The sequence below is a fragment of the Thalassophryne amazonica genome, chromosome 16 (assembly GCF_902500255.1).
Source record: "Thalassophryne amazonica chromosome 16, fThaAma1.1, whole genome shotgun sequence".
Classification (NCBI taxonomy): Eukaryota; Metazoa; Chordata; class Actinopteri; order Batrachoidiformes; family Batrachoididae; genus Thalassophryne; species Thalassophryne amazonica.
In genome coordinates this window covers 59273817-59288531 of record NC_047118.1, presented here as the reverse complement: position 1 = coordinate 59288531, position 14715 = coordinate 59273817, and the positions used below count along the sequence as shown (strand labels likewise).

Sequence of the window (14715 nt, the reverse complement as noted above, 5' to 3'; positions counted from 1 at the left end):
CTGGGCCTGTATTTACTTGGTATTGGATCAATACCAAAATTTCCGGTGTAGCCCACCTCTACTGGACTGTCCAGATCCACAGATTTCCACAGCCACTTCAGTGGGAGGACACGCCTCCTGTCATCTCAGCACACACACCAAAGCCACACTCGTGTGGGACTTAGACAGATTTCTCTTCAAGTACGAAATTGATTGTCTGCAGTCTATCATGCCAAGAGTGGGACTGGCCACACATTTTCTATGTGCCATGCGAGTGGTGTTAGAGGTTCGTGGGTGTCACCTGGAATTTGACCGACACCTGCTGTGAGAGGGTGCGATGGGTTCGCACACATTACACGGTTTGCATGATTCCTGCGTTGTGTGGACTTTGTCCAAACTTCACACTATATGTGTGAAGGGGTCCTCAGCTACAGTAGTGTTCAGAATAATAGTAGTGCTATGTGACTAAAAAGATTAATCCAGGTTTGAGTATATTTCTTATTGTTACATGGGAAACAAGATACCAGTAGATTCAGTAGATTCTCACAAATCCAACAAGCATTCATGATATGCACACTCTTAAGGCTATGAAATTGGGCTATTAGTACAAAAAAGTAGAAAAGGGGGTGTTCACAATAATAGTAGTGTGGGATTCATTCAGTGAGTTTGTAATTTTGTGGAACAAACAGGTGTGAATCAGGTGTCCTCTATTTAAGGATGAAGCCAGCACCTGTTGAACATGCTTTTCTCTTTGAAAGCCTGAGGAAAATGGGATGTTCAAGACATTGTTCAGAAGAACAGCGTAGTTTGATTAAAAAGTTGATTGGAGAGGGGAAAATGTATACGCAGGTGCAAAAAATTATAGGCTGTTCATCTACAATGATCTCCAATGCTTTAAAATGGACACAAAAAAAACAGAGACGCGTGGAAGAAAATGGAAAACAACCATCAAAATGGATAGAAGAATAACCAGAATGGCAAAGGCTCACCCATTGATCAGCTCCAGGATGATCAAAGACAGTCTGGAGTTACCTGTAAGTGCTGTGACAGTTAGAAGATGCCTGTGTGAAGCTAATTTATTTGGAAGAATCCCCTGCAAAGTCCCTCTGTTAAATAAAAGACGTGCAGAAGAGGTTACAATTTGCCAAAGAACACATCAACTGGCCTAAAGAGAAATGAGGGAATATTTTGTGGACTGATGAGAGTAAAATTGTTCTTTTTGGGTCCAAGGGCCGCAGACAGTTTGTGAGACGACCCCCAAACTCTGAATTCAAGCCACAGTTCACAGTGAAGACAGTGAAGCATGGTGGTGCAAGCATCATGATATGGGCATGTTTCTCCTACTATGGTGTTGGGCCTATATATCGCATACCAGGTATCATGGATCAGTTTGGATATGTCAAAATACTTGAAGAGGTCATGTTGCCTTATGCTGAAGAGGACATGTCCTTGAAATGGGTGTTTCAACAAGACAATGACCCCAAGCACACTAGTAAACGAGCAAAATCTTGTTTCCAAACCAACAAAATTAATGCCTCACAGATGTGAAGAAATCATGAAAAACTGTGGTTATACAACTAAATACTAGTTTAGTGATTCACAGGATTGCCAGAAAAGCAGTTTGAACATAATAGTTTTGAGTTTGTAGCGCCAACAGCAGATGCTACTATTATTGTGTACACTCCCTTTTCTACTTTTTTTTACTAATAGCCCAATTTCATAGCCTTAAGATTGTGCATATCACAAATGCTTGGTCTCGTTGGATTTGTGAGAATCTACTGGTACCTTGTTTCCCATGTAACAATAAGAAATACACTCAAAACCTGGATTAATCTTTTTAGTCACATAGCACTACTATTATTCTGAACACTACTGTAGGTCCTCTACTACTTGGGAGCAGAGATACTTGGAGCTCTACAGCTCCAGTATGTTTGCTTGTGTGCTGAAAATAAAGTTGATGCTGATTCTCTGTAGGCTGCAGGTGCACCAAAGTTCTGATAACATCTTCACTGTTGTCTCCTGTTGTCGAGATACAAATCAGCCTCATCGTCAAAACAGTCATTTTTGGAAATGGAACATTTCCTCCTATTTATTTTTATCATAATAAAAGATTTGATGAGGCAGAGAATTTATTTTCTCTCAGGCTGCAGCTGAACTTGATTCCATATTGCGCGCACGCACACACACACACACACACACACACACACACACACACACACACACACACACACACACACACACACACACACACACACACACACACACACACACATACAACACCACGTTTTTGAGGTTACATGGTGTTGTCACAGCTCCTCTGACAAAGATATACACATGCACATCCTGTTGTGTTGACTGAGTTTCAAGTTGGTTTCAACATGCATGGTGTCTGGTTACGACTCATGAGCATCGCTTCTGTCTCCTGCTTGGCCATGAATGGCCCAGGTAAGACTGTACAACTGTACGTTGATTTTAAAAAATTTTATAGCACAACATGTAAAATAAAATGTTATACTAAAAAGTTCAATCTGACAAAGGTAGAAGATAAATATCTGGACGTTCAAGATGAAATATGTGGATGTTGATTTCCCCCTCAAAAGTTTAACTTGGATTTAAACATAGTCAAAGGTAGGGCAGGATTTTTTTTCCACTTATTGACTGTTGGAATTAATATGACACCTGAGGCAGAGATTTAATTCTGGTCAGTGTTGGGCTACAACAGTAATTTTCATTATTATTATTGTTCTCTAATATTTATTTTCTATACCCCACTTATTCCATTAAAGGGGTTATACATTGATAACTTGCAATTTTGCATGGGTTGATTTTTTTTTTTCCTAAGAATTTATTTTGGTAACAACCTAAAATTATAAATTCCTTATTTCTCCAAACTAAAAAACAAACAAACAAATAAATAAATAATACATTCCTTTGAATTCTGAAAACCAGCAACATCAAGTTCACCTCAAAATTAGTCGTTTTACAGTTAGTCCAGAACTGATTTCAACAACAATCAGTTCAACATATTATAATGTTAGTTTGTGATTGTTTACAGCCAAATAAACTTTTTAAAATATCTGCTTTAAACATATTTAGATTAGAACGTCTTTGAAATATTTTCAAAACAATTTCAAGCAGTTCACATTTGGTGTTTGACAGATTAAAATGAGATCTCAAAGACATTTAATTCAGTTTTATATTGATTTACAGAGCTTTAAAGCCAGTGAAAATAAGACATTGGATTTCAATCAGTTTATGTTGTTTAACATTTGCTTAAACCAGTTTGATTTACCATGCGTCAACAACATAAGACAATTCTGTCTATTTCCCAACTATTTGAAAAACTTATAAGTAACTTATAAATAAGATTTTGCATTTGAAGCAGTTTAATTTGTTTGGTGTACAACAGTTTAAAGACAGTATCAAAGTAATCCAAACAAGTCACATTACAACATTACAGAGTTTATTTAAGAAATTGTAAGGCACTGGATTTACAGTGCATCCAGAAAGTATTCACAGTGTTACACTTTTTTCACATGTTACAGCCTTATTCCAAAATGGGGTAAATTTATTCCTCTTTGCAGCACCTATAAGCTCCATCAGGTTGGATGGGGAGCTTCAGTGCACAGCCACTTTCAGATCTCTCCAGAGATGTTCAGTGAGATTCAGGTCTGGGCTCTGGCTGGGCCACTCAAGGACATTCACAGAGTTTGATATCTTGGCTGTGTGCTTAGGGTCATTGTCCTGCTGAAAGATGAACCGTCACCCCAGTCTGAAATTAAGAGCGCTCTGGAGCAGGATTTCATCCAGGATGTCTCTGTACATTTCTGCTTCCTACCTCTGAAAAACATTGTTTGTGTTGTTTATCATCGATTGTGTTGTCTTGCTGTTCCATGGTTCTTTTGCATTTTGTATGTTCTTTGGTTAATGTCATGTTCACTGTTTGGTTATTTCCATGTTCTGTCAGATGTCTGCCCCCTTGTGTTCCCTTTAGTTAGCAGGTGTTCCCCGTTTAATTATTGCACTGTTGATGATTAGCCTGTTTATTTAAGCCACTCCCATTGTCTTTCCTTTGTTGGTCGATTATGTTCTGTCCATGGTCTCTGGCATGCACTCTGTCTGACTCCACCTGGTTATCCTAGTATGGAAGTGTTTCACCCCGCTATGTTTTTTGACACTTGTCTTCGCTATTTCCCCAGTTTGTCTTCTCACCAAGTCTTTTGAGGTTTTTGATTGTTGTCACGTGAAATTCCCCTACCACCACTGTATAATCACTGTCACTTTAGAGGGATTAAAGCACCTTGGGTTTGGCCTTCGTGTCCTGGCATCTGGGGTCCAATTTGACTCATTATAGCATAAAACATAGCATTTACTGCATTTTAGAGTAAGGCTGTAACATAACAAAATGTGGAAAACATGAAGTACTGGGTGTACTTTCCGGATGCACTGGATTATTGTCATTATGAAACTATAGTGATGAACAAAAACTAACCTTTTGCTTAATCATCTCATCCTCTGTATGTGCCTGAACAATGTGAATGTTATGTTACATGTTAAAATACTAATTTTTCTGTCTTAATGAGACCGGAAAAAATTTGTCATGGCTCTGTCCATCTTAGGTTTTGTTGTATTTGCATTCTTTTTCTGGCCTCATTTTCTGCCCTGCCGTATCCTCAGTACCTCTGTGGTTTGCTTTTGCCCTGCTGTATCCTCAGTACCTGTGTCATTTGTTTTTGCCCTGCCGTATCCTCAGTACCTCTGTAGTTTCCTTTCACCCTGGCGTATCCTCAGTACCTCTGTAGTTTCCTTTCACCCTGGCGTATCTTCAGTACCCTTGTAGTTTCCTTTCGTCCTGCCATATCCTCAGTTCCTCTGTAGTTTGCTTTCGCCCTGCTGTACCCTCAGTACCTCTGTAGTTTGCTTTCGCCCTGCTGTATCCTCAGTTCCTCTGTAGTTTCCTTTCGCCCTGCCGTATCCTCAGTACCTCTGTAGTTTCCTTTCGCCCTGCCATATCTTCAGTACCCTTGTAGTTTCCTTTCGCCCTGCCGTATCCTCAGTACCTCTGTAGTTTCCCATTGCCCTGCCGTATCCTCAGTACCGCTGTAGTTTGCTTTAGCCCTGCCGCATCCTCAGCACCTCTGTAGTTTCCCATCGTCCAGCCTTATCCTGAGTACCACTGTAGTTTGCTTTTGCCCTGCTGTATCGTCAGTACCTCTGTAGTTTCCTTTCGGCCTGCCGTATCCTCTGTACCTCTGTAGTTTGCCTTTGCCCTGCTGTATCGTCAGTACTGCTGTAGTTTGATTTTGCCCTGCCGTATTCTCAGTACCTGTGTCATTTTTTTTTCGCCCTGCCGTATCCTCAGTACCTCTGTAGTTTTCTTTCGCCCTGCCTATCCTCAGTACCTCTGTAGTTTTCTTTCGCCCTGCCGTATCTTCAGTACCTTTGTAGTTTCCTTTCGCCCTGCCATATCCTCCGTACCTCTGTAGTTTGCTTTCGCCCTGCTGTGCCCTCAGTTCTGCTGTAGTTTGCTTTCACCCTGCCATATCCTCAGTATCTCAAGTAGTTTCCCATCGCACTGCCTTATCCTGAGTACCACTGTAGTTTGCTTTTGCCCTGCAAATATTCTCAGTACCTGTGTCATTTGTTTTCGCCTTGCCGTATCCTCAGTACCTCTGTAGTTTCCTTTCGGCCTGCCGTATCCTCAGTACCTCTGTAGTTTGCTTTTGCCCAACCCGTATCCTCAGTACCCCTGTATTTTCCCATTGCCTTGCCGTATCCTCAGTACCTCTGTAGTTTGCTTTCACCCTGCCGCATCCTCAGTACCTCTGTAGTTTCCCATCGCCCTGCCGTATCCTCAGTACCTCTGTAGTTTGCTTTTGCCCTGCTGTATCCTCAGTACCGCTGTAGTTTGCTTTTGCCCTGCCGTATTCTCAGTACCTGTGTCATTTGTTTTCGCCTTGCCGTATCCTCAGTACCTCTGTAGTTTCCTTTCACCCTGCTGTATCCTCAGTACCTCTGTAGTTTCCTTTCGCCCTGCCATATCTTCAGTACCCTTGTAGTTTCCTTTCACCCTGCCGTGTCCTCAGTACCTCTGTAGTTTGCTTTCGCCCTGCTGTACCCTCAGTTCCTCTGTAGTTTGCTTTCGCCCTGCTGTACCCTCAGTTCCGCTGTAGTTTGCTTTCGCCCTGCCATATCCTCAGTATCTCAAGTAGTTTCCCATCGCCCTGCCTTATCCTGAGTACCGTTGTAGTTTGCTTTTGCCCTGCTATATTCTCAGAACCTCTGTAGTTTGCTTTTGCCCTGCTGTATCCTCAGCACCGCTGTAGTTTGCTTTCACCCTGCTGTGTCCTCAGTACCTCTGTAGTTTGCTTTCGCCCTGCTGTACCCTCAGTTCCTCTGTAGTTTCCTTTCGGCCTGCTGTATCCTCAGTACCTCTGTAGTTTGCTTTTGCCCAACCTGTATCCTCAGTACCCCTGTAGTTTCCCATTGCCCTGCCGCATCCTCAGTACCTCTGTAGTTTCCCATCGCCCTGTCGTATCCTCAGTGCCGCTGTAGTTTGCTTTAGCCCTGCTGCATCCTCAGTACATCTGTAGTTTCCCATCGCCCAGCCTTATCCTGAGTACCACTGTAGTTTGCTTTTGCCCTGCCGTATTCTCAGTAACTGTGTAGTTTGTTTTTGCTCTGCTCCATCTTCAGTACCTCTGTAGTTTTCTTTCGCCCTGCCGTACCCTCAGTTCCGCTGTAGTTTGCTTTCACCCTGCCATATCCTCACTTTCTCTGTAGTTTGCTTTCGCCCTGCTGTACCCTCAGTTCCACTGTAGTTTGCTTTCGCCCTGCCATATCCTCAGTATCTCAAGTAGTTTCCCATCGCCCTGCCATATCCTCAGTATCTCAAGTAGTTTCCCATCGCCCTGCCTTATCCTGAGTACTGCTGTAGTTTGCTTTAGCCCTGCCGCATCCTCAGTACCTCTGTAGTTTCTCATCGCCCAGCCTTATCCTGAGTACCACTGTAGTTTGCTTTTGCCCTGCCGTATCCTCAGTACCTCTGTAGTTTGCTTTTGCCCAACTCGTATCCTCAGTACCCCTGTATTTTCCCATTGCCTTGCCGTATCCTCAGTACCTCTGTAGTTTGCTTTCGCCCTGCCGCATCCTCAGTACCTCTGTAGTTTCCCATCGCCTTGTCGTATCCTCAGTACCCCTATATTTTCCCATTGCCTTGCCGTATCCTCAGTACCTCTGTAGTTTGCTTTCACCCTGCCATATCCTCAGTATCTCAAGTAGTTTCCCATCGCCCTGCCATATCCTCAGTATCTCAAGTAGTTTCCCATCGCCCTGCCTTATCCTGAGTACTGCTGTAGTTTGCTTTAGCCCTGCCGCATCCTCAGTACCTCTGTAGTTTCTCATCGCCCAGCCTTATCCTGAGTACCACTGTAGTTTGCTTTTGCCCTGCCGTATCCTCCGTACCTCTGTAGTTTGCTTTCGCCCTGCTGTGCCCTCAGTTCCGCTGTAGTTTGCTTTCACCCTGCCATATCCTCAGTATCTCAAGTAGTTTCCCATCGCACTGCCTTATCCTGAGTACCACTGTAGTTTGCTTTTGCCCTGCCATATTCTCAGTATCTGTGTAGTTTGTTTTTACTCTGCTGTATCTTCAGTACCTCTGTAGTTTCCTTTCGGCCTGCCGTATCCTCAGTACCTCTGTAGTTTGCTTTTGCCCAACCCGTATCCTCAGTACCCCTGTATTTTCCCATTGCCTTGCCGTATCCTCAGTACCTCTGTAGTTTGCTTTCACCCTGCCGCATCCTCAGTACCTCTGTAGTTTCCCATCGCCCTGCCGTATCCTCAGTACCTCTGTAGTTTGCTTTTGCCCTGCTGTATCCTCAGTACCGCTGTAGTTTGCTTTTGCCCTGCCGCATTCTCAGTACCTGTGTCATTTGTTTTCGCCTTGCCGTATCCTCAGTACCTCTGTAGTTTCCTTTCACCCTGCCGTATCCTCAGTACCTCTGTAGTTTCCTTTCGCCCTGCCATATCTTCAGTACCCTTGTAGTTTCCTTTCACCCTGCCGTGTCCTCAGTACCTCTGTAGTTTACTTTCGCCCTGCTGTACCCTCAGTTCCTCTGTAGTTTGCTTTCGCCCTGCTGTACCCTCAGTTCCGCTGTAGTTTGCTTTCGCCCTGCCATATCCTCAGTATCTCAAGTAGTTTCCCATCGCCCTGCCTTATCCTGAGTACCGTTGTAGTTTGCTTTTGCCCTGCTATATTCTCAGAACCTCTGTAGTTTGCTTTTGCCCTGCTGTATCCTCAGTACCGCTGTAGTTTGCTTTCACCCTGCTGTGTCCTCAGTACCTCTGTAGTTTGCTTTCGCCCTGCTGTACCCTCAGTTCCTCTGTAGTTTCCTTTCGGCCTGCTGTATCCTCAGTACCTCTGTAGTTTGCTTTTGCCCAACCTGTATCCTCAGTACCCCTGTAGTTTCCCATTGCCTTGCCATATCATCAGTACCTCTGTAGTTTGCTTTCGCCCTGCCGCATCCTCAGTACCTCTGTAGTTTCCCATCGCCCTTTCGTATCCTCAGTGCCGCTGTAGTTTGCTTTAGCCCTGCTGCATCCTCAGTACATCTGTAGTTTCCCATCGCCCAGCCTTATCCTGAGTACCACTGTAGTTTGCTTTTGCCCTGCCGTATTCTCAGTAACTGTGTAGTTTGTTTTTGCTCTGCTCCATCTTCAGTACCTCTGTAGTTTTCTTTCGCCCTGCCGTACCCTCAGTTCCGCTGTAGTTTGCTTTCACCCTGCCATAGCCTCACTTCCTCTGTAGTTTGCTTTCGCCCTGCTGTACCCTCAGTTCCACTGTAGTTTGCTTTCGCCCTGCCATATCCTCAGTATCTCAAGTAGTTTCCCATCGCCCTGCCTTATCCTGAGTACTGCTGTAGTTTGCTTTAGCCCTGCCGCATCCTCAGTACCTCTGTAGTTTCTCATCGCCCAGCCTTATCCTGAGTACCACTGTAGTTTGCTTTTGCCCTGCCGTATCCTCAGTACCTCTGTAGTTTGCTTTTGCCCAACTTGTATCTTCAGTACCCCTGTATTTTCCCATTGCCTTGCCGTATCCTCAGTACCTCTGTAGTTTGCTTTCGCCCTGCCGCATCCTCAGTACCTCTGTAGTTTCCCATCGCCTTGTCGTATCCTCAGTACCCCTATATTTTCCCATTGCCTTGCCGTATCCTCAGTACCTCTGTAGTTTGCTTTCACCCTGCCATATCCTCAGTATCTCAAGTAGTTTCCCATCGCCCTGCCATATCCTCAGTATCTCAAGTAGTTTCCCATCGCCCTGCCTTATCCTGAGTACTGCTGTAGTTTGCTTTAGCCCTGCCGCATCCTCAGTACCTCTGTAGTTTCTCATCGCCCAGCCTTATCCTGAGTACCACTGTAGTTTGCTTTTGCCCTGCCATATCCTCAGTACCTCTGTAGTTTGCTTTTGCCCAACTCGTATCCTCAGTACCCCTGTATTTTCCCATTGCCTTGCCGTATCCTCAGTACCTCTGTAGTTTGCTTTCACCCTGCCGCATCCTCAGTACCTCTGTAGTTTCCCATCGCCTTGTCGTATCCTCAGTACCCCTATATTTTCCCATTGCCTTGCCGTATCCTCAGTACCTCTGTAGTTTGCTTTCACCCTGCCGTATCCTCAGTACCTCTGTAGTTTCCTTTCGCCCTGCCGTATCCTCAGTACCTCTGAAGTTTCCTTTCGCCCTGCCATATCTTCAGTACCCTTGTAGTTTCCTTTCGCCCTGCCGTATCCTCAGTACCTCTGTAGATTGCTTTCGCCCTGCTGTACCCTCAGTTCCTCTGTAGTTTGCTTTCGCCCTGCTGTACCCTCAGTTCCGCTGTAGTTTGCTTTTGCCCTGCTGTACCCTCAGTTCCACTGTAGTTTGCTTTCACCCTGCCATATTTTCAGTACCTGTGTAGTTTCCTTTCACCCTGCCATATCCTCAGTACCCTTGTAGTTTCCTTTCACCCTGCCGTGTCCTCAGTACCTCTTTAGTTTGCTTTCGCCCTGCTGTACCCTCAGTTCCTCTGTAGTTTGCTTTCGCCCTGCTGTACCCTCAGTTCCGCTGTAGTTTGCTTTCGCCCTGCCATATCCTCAGTATCTCAAGTAGTTTCCCATCGCCCTGCCTTATCCTGAGTACCGTTGTAGTTTGCTTTTCCCTTGCTATATTCTCAGTACCTGTGTAGTTTGTTTTTACTCTGCTGGATCTTCAGTACCTCTGTAGTTTCCTTTCGGCCTGCCGTATCCTCAGTACCTCTGTAGTTTGCTTTTGCCCAACCTGTATCCTCAGTACCCCTGTAGTTTCCCATTGCCTTGCCATATCGTCAGTACCTCTGTAGTTTGCTTTTGCCCTGCCGCATCCTCAGTACCTCTGTAGTTTCGCATCGCCCAGCCTTATCCTGAGTACCACTGTAGTTTGCTTTTGCCCTGCCGTGTTCTCAGTAACTGTGTAGTTTGTTTTTGCTCTGCTCCATCTTCAGTACCTCTGTAGTTTTCTTTCGCCCTGCTGTACCCTCAGTTCCGCTGTAGTTTGCTTTCACCCTGCCATATCCTCAGTTCCTCTGTAGTTTGCTTTCGCCCTGCTGTACCCTCAATTCCGCTGTAGTTTGCTTTCGCCCTGCCATATCCTCAGTATCTCAAGTAGTTTCCCATCGCCCTGCCTTATCCTGAGTACTGCTGTAGTTTGCTTTAGCTCTGCCGCATCCTCAGTACCTCTGTAGTTTCTCATCGCCCAGCCTTATCCTGAGTAACACTGTAGTTTGCATTTGCCCTGCCGTATCCTCAGTACCTCTGTAGTTTGCTTTTGCCCAACCCGTATCCTCAGTACCCCTGTATTTTCCCATTGCCTTTCTGTATCCTCAGTACCTTTGTAGTTTGCTTTCACCCTGCCGTATCCTCAGTACCTCTGTAGTTTCCTTTCGCCCTGCCATATCTTCAGTACCCTTGTAGTTTCCTTTCGCCCTGCCGTATCCTCAGTACCTCTGTAGATTACTTTCGGCCTGCTGTACCCTCAGTTCCTCTGTAGTTTGCTTTCGCCCTGCTGTACCCTCAGTTCCACTGTAGTTTGCTTTTGCCCTGCTGTACCCTCAGTTCCACTGTAGTTTGCTTTCACCCTGCCATATTCTCAGTACCTGTGTAGTTTGTTTTAACTCTGCTGTATCTTCAGTACCTCTGTAGTTTCCTTTCGGCCTGCCGTATCCTCAGTACCTCTGTAGTTTGCTTTTGCCCAACCCGTATCTTCAGTACCCCTGTAGTTTCCCATTGCCCTGCCGTATCCTCAGTACCTGTGTCATTTGTTTTCGCCCTGCCGTATCCTCAGTACCTCTGTAATTTCCTTTCACCCTGCCGTATCCTCAGTACCCTTGTAGTTTCCTTTCGTCCTGCCATATCCTCAGTACCTCTGTAGTTTGCTTTTGCCCTGCTGTACCCTCAGTTCCTCTGTAGTTTGCTTTCGCCCTGTTGTACCCTCAGTTCCGCTGTAGTTTGCTTTTGCCCTGCCATATCCTCAGTTCCTCTGTAGTTTGCTTTTGCCCTGCTGTACCCTCAGTTCCGCTGTAGTTTGCTTTCGCCCTGCCATATCCTCAGTATCTCAAGAAGTTTCCCATCGCCCTGCCTTATCCTGAGTACCGCTGTAGTTTGCTTTAGCCCTGCCGCATCCTCAGTACCTCTGTAGTTTCTCATCGCCCAGCCTTATCCTGAGTACCACTGTAGTTTGCTTTCGCCCTGCCGCATCCTCAGTACCTCTGTAGTTTCCCATCGCCTTGCCGTATCTTCAGTACCCCTATATTTTCCCATTGCCTTGCCGTATCCTCAGTACCTCTGTACTTTGCTTTCACCCTGCCGTATCCTCAGTACCTCTGTAGTTTCCTTTCGCCCTGCCGTATCCTCAGTACCTCTGTAGTTTCCTTTCGCCCTGCCATATCTTCAGTACCTTTGTAGTTTTCTTTCGCCCTGCCATATCCTCAGTACCTCTGTAGATTGCTTTCGCCCTGCTGTACCCTCAGTTCCTCTGTAGTTTGCTTTCGCCCTGCTGTACCCTTAGTTCCTCTGTAGTTTGCTTTCGCCCTGCTGTACCCTCAGTTCCGCTGTAGTTTGCTTTCGCCCTGCCATATCCTCAGTATCTCAAGTAGATTGAGATGCCAGATCCTCAGTATCTCGCCCTGCCTTATCCTGAGTACCGTTGTAGTTTCCTTTTGGCCTGCTGTATCCTCAGTACCTCTGTAGTTTGCTTTTGCCCAACCTGTATCCTCAGTACCCCTGTAGTTTCCCATTGCCCTGCTGTATCCTCAGTACCTCTGTAGTTTGCTTTTGCCCTGCCATATCCTCAGTTCCTCTGTAGTTTGCTTTTGCCCTGCTGTACCCTCAGTTCCGCTGTAGTTTGCTTTTGCCCTGCCATATCCTCAGTATCTCAAGAAGTTTCCCATCGCCCTGCCTTATCCTGAGTACCGCTGTAGTTTGCTTTAGCCCTGCCGCATCCTCAGTACCTCTGTAGTTTCTCATCGCCCAGCCTTATCCTGAGTACCACTGTAGTTTGCTTTCGCCCTGCTGCATCCTCAGTACCTCTGTAGTTTCCCATCGCCTTGCCGTATCCTCAGTACCCCTGTATTTTCCCATTGCCTTGCCGTATCCTCAGTACCTCTGTACTTTGCTTTCACCCTGCCGTATCCTCAGTACCTCTGTAGTTTCCTTTCGCCCTGCCGTATCCTCAGTACCTCTGTAGTTTCCTTTCGCCCTGCCATATCTTCAGTACCTTTGTAGTTTTCTTTCGCCCTGCCATATCCTCAGTACCTCTGTAGATTGCTTTCACCCTGCTGTACCCTCAGTTCCTCTGTAGTTTGCTTTCGCCCTGCTGTACCCTTAGTTCCGCTGTAGTTTGCTTTCGCCCTGCCATATCCTCAGTATCTCAAGTAGATTGAGATGCCAGATCCTCAGTATCTCGCCCTGCCTTATCCTGAGTACCGTTGTAGTTTCCTTTTGGCCTGCTGTATCCTCAGTACCTCTGTAGTTTGCTTTTGCCCAACCTGTATCCTCAGTACCCCTGTAGTTTCCCATTGCCCTGCTGTAACCTCAGTACCTCTGTAGTTTGCTTTCGCCCTGCCGCATCCTCAGTACCTCGTTAGTTTCCCATCGCCCTGCCGCATCCTCAGTACCTCGTTAGTTTCCCATCGCCCTGCCGCATCCTCAGTACATCCTTAGTTTCAAATCGCCCAGCCTTATCCTGAGTACCACTGTAGTTTGCTTTTGCCCTGCCATATTCTCAGTAACTGTGTAGTTTGTTTTTGCTCTGCTCCATCTTCAGTACCTCTGTAGTTTTCTTTCGCCCTGCCATATCCTCAGTACCGCTGTAGTTTGCTTTCGCCCTGCCGTATCCTCAGTACCGCTGTAGTTTGCTTTTGGCCTGCCATATTCTCAGTACCTGTGTAGTTTGTTATTGGCCTGCCGTATCTTCAGTACCTCTGTAGTTTCCTTTTGGCCTGCCATATCCTCAGTACCTCTGTAGTTTGCATTTGCCCTGCCGTATCTTCAGTACCTCTGTAGTTTCCTATCGCCCTGCCGTATCCTCAGTACCTCTGTAGTTTGTTTTCCCTGCTGCATCCTCAGTACCTCTGTAGTTTGTTTTGCCCTGCTGAATCCTCAGTACCACTGTAGTTTACCATCGCCCTGCCGTATCCTCAGTACCTCTGTAGTTTGCTTTAGCCCTGCCGCATTCTCAGTACCTCTGTAGTTTCCCATTGCCCTGCCGTATCCTCAGTACCTCTGTAGTTTGCTTTCACCCTGCCGCATCCTCAGTACCTGTGTAGTTTGATTTTGCCCTGCTGTATCCTCAGTACTTCTGTAGTTTCTATTTGCCCTTCCGTATCCTCAGTACCGCTGTAGTTTGCGCTTGCCCCGCCATATTCTCAGTACCTGTGTCATTTGTTTTTGCTGTGCTGTATCTTCAGTACCTCTGTAGTTTCCTTTCGCCCTGCAATATCCTCACTTTCGCCCTGCCATATCCTCAGTACCTCTGTAGTTTCCTATCGCCCTGCCGTATCCTCAGTACCTGTGTAGTTTGTTATTGGCCTGCCGTATCTTCAGTACCTCTGTAGTTTCCTTTTGGCCTGCCGTATCCTCAGTACCTCTGTAGTTTCCTTTTGGCCTGCCGTATCTTCAGTACCTCTGTAGTTTCCTATCGCCCTGCCATATCCTCAGTACCTCTGTAGTTTGTTTTGCCCTGCTGCATCCTCACTACCTCTGTAGTTTGTTTTGCCCTGCTGCATCCTCAGTACCGCTGTAGTTTACCATCGCCCTGCTGTTTCCTCAGTACCTCTGTAGTTTGCTTTAGCCTTGCCGCATTCTCAGTACCTCTGTAGTTTCCCATTGCCCTGCCGTATCCTCAGTACCTCTGTAGTTTGCTTTCACCCTGCCGCATCCTCAGTACCTGTGTTGTTTGATTTTGCCCTGCCGTATCCTCAGTACTTCTGTAGTTTCTATTTGCCCTGCCGTATCCTCAGTACCGCTGTAGTTTGCGCTTGCCCCACCGTATTCTCAGTACCTGTGTCATTTGTTTTTGCTGTGCTGTATCTTCAGTACCTCTGTAGTTTCCTTTCGCCCTGCAATATCCTCACTTTCGCCCTGCCATATCCTCAGTACCTCTGTAGTTTCCTATCGCCCTGCCGTAGCTTCAGTACCTCTGTAGTTTCCTTTCGCCCTGCCATATCCTC

At 46.0% G+C, this 14715-nt stretch overlaps 1 protein-coding gene across 1 annotated transcript in view; it reads left to right on the top strand.

The window, feature by feature from the left end:
* Positions 1 to 2308: 2308 nt before the first annotated feature.
* LOC117528487 overlaps positions 2309 to 14715 on the top strand; it is a 24460-nt gene continuing 12053 nt past the window's right edge. Inside the window, exon 1 of the mRNA XM_034191120.1 lies at positions 2309 to 2424. Within this exon, the coding sequence (XP_034047011.1) occupies positions 2358 to 2424 (67 nt within the window). The 5' untranslated portion in view covers positions 2309 to 2357. The remainder of the gene's footprint in view (positions 2425 to 14715) is intronic.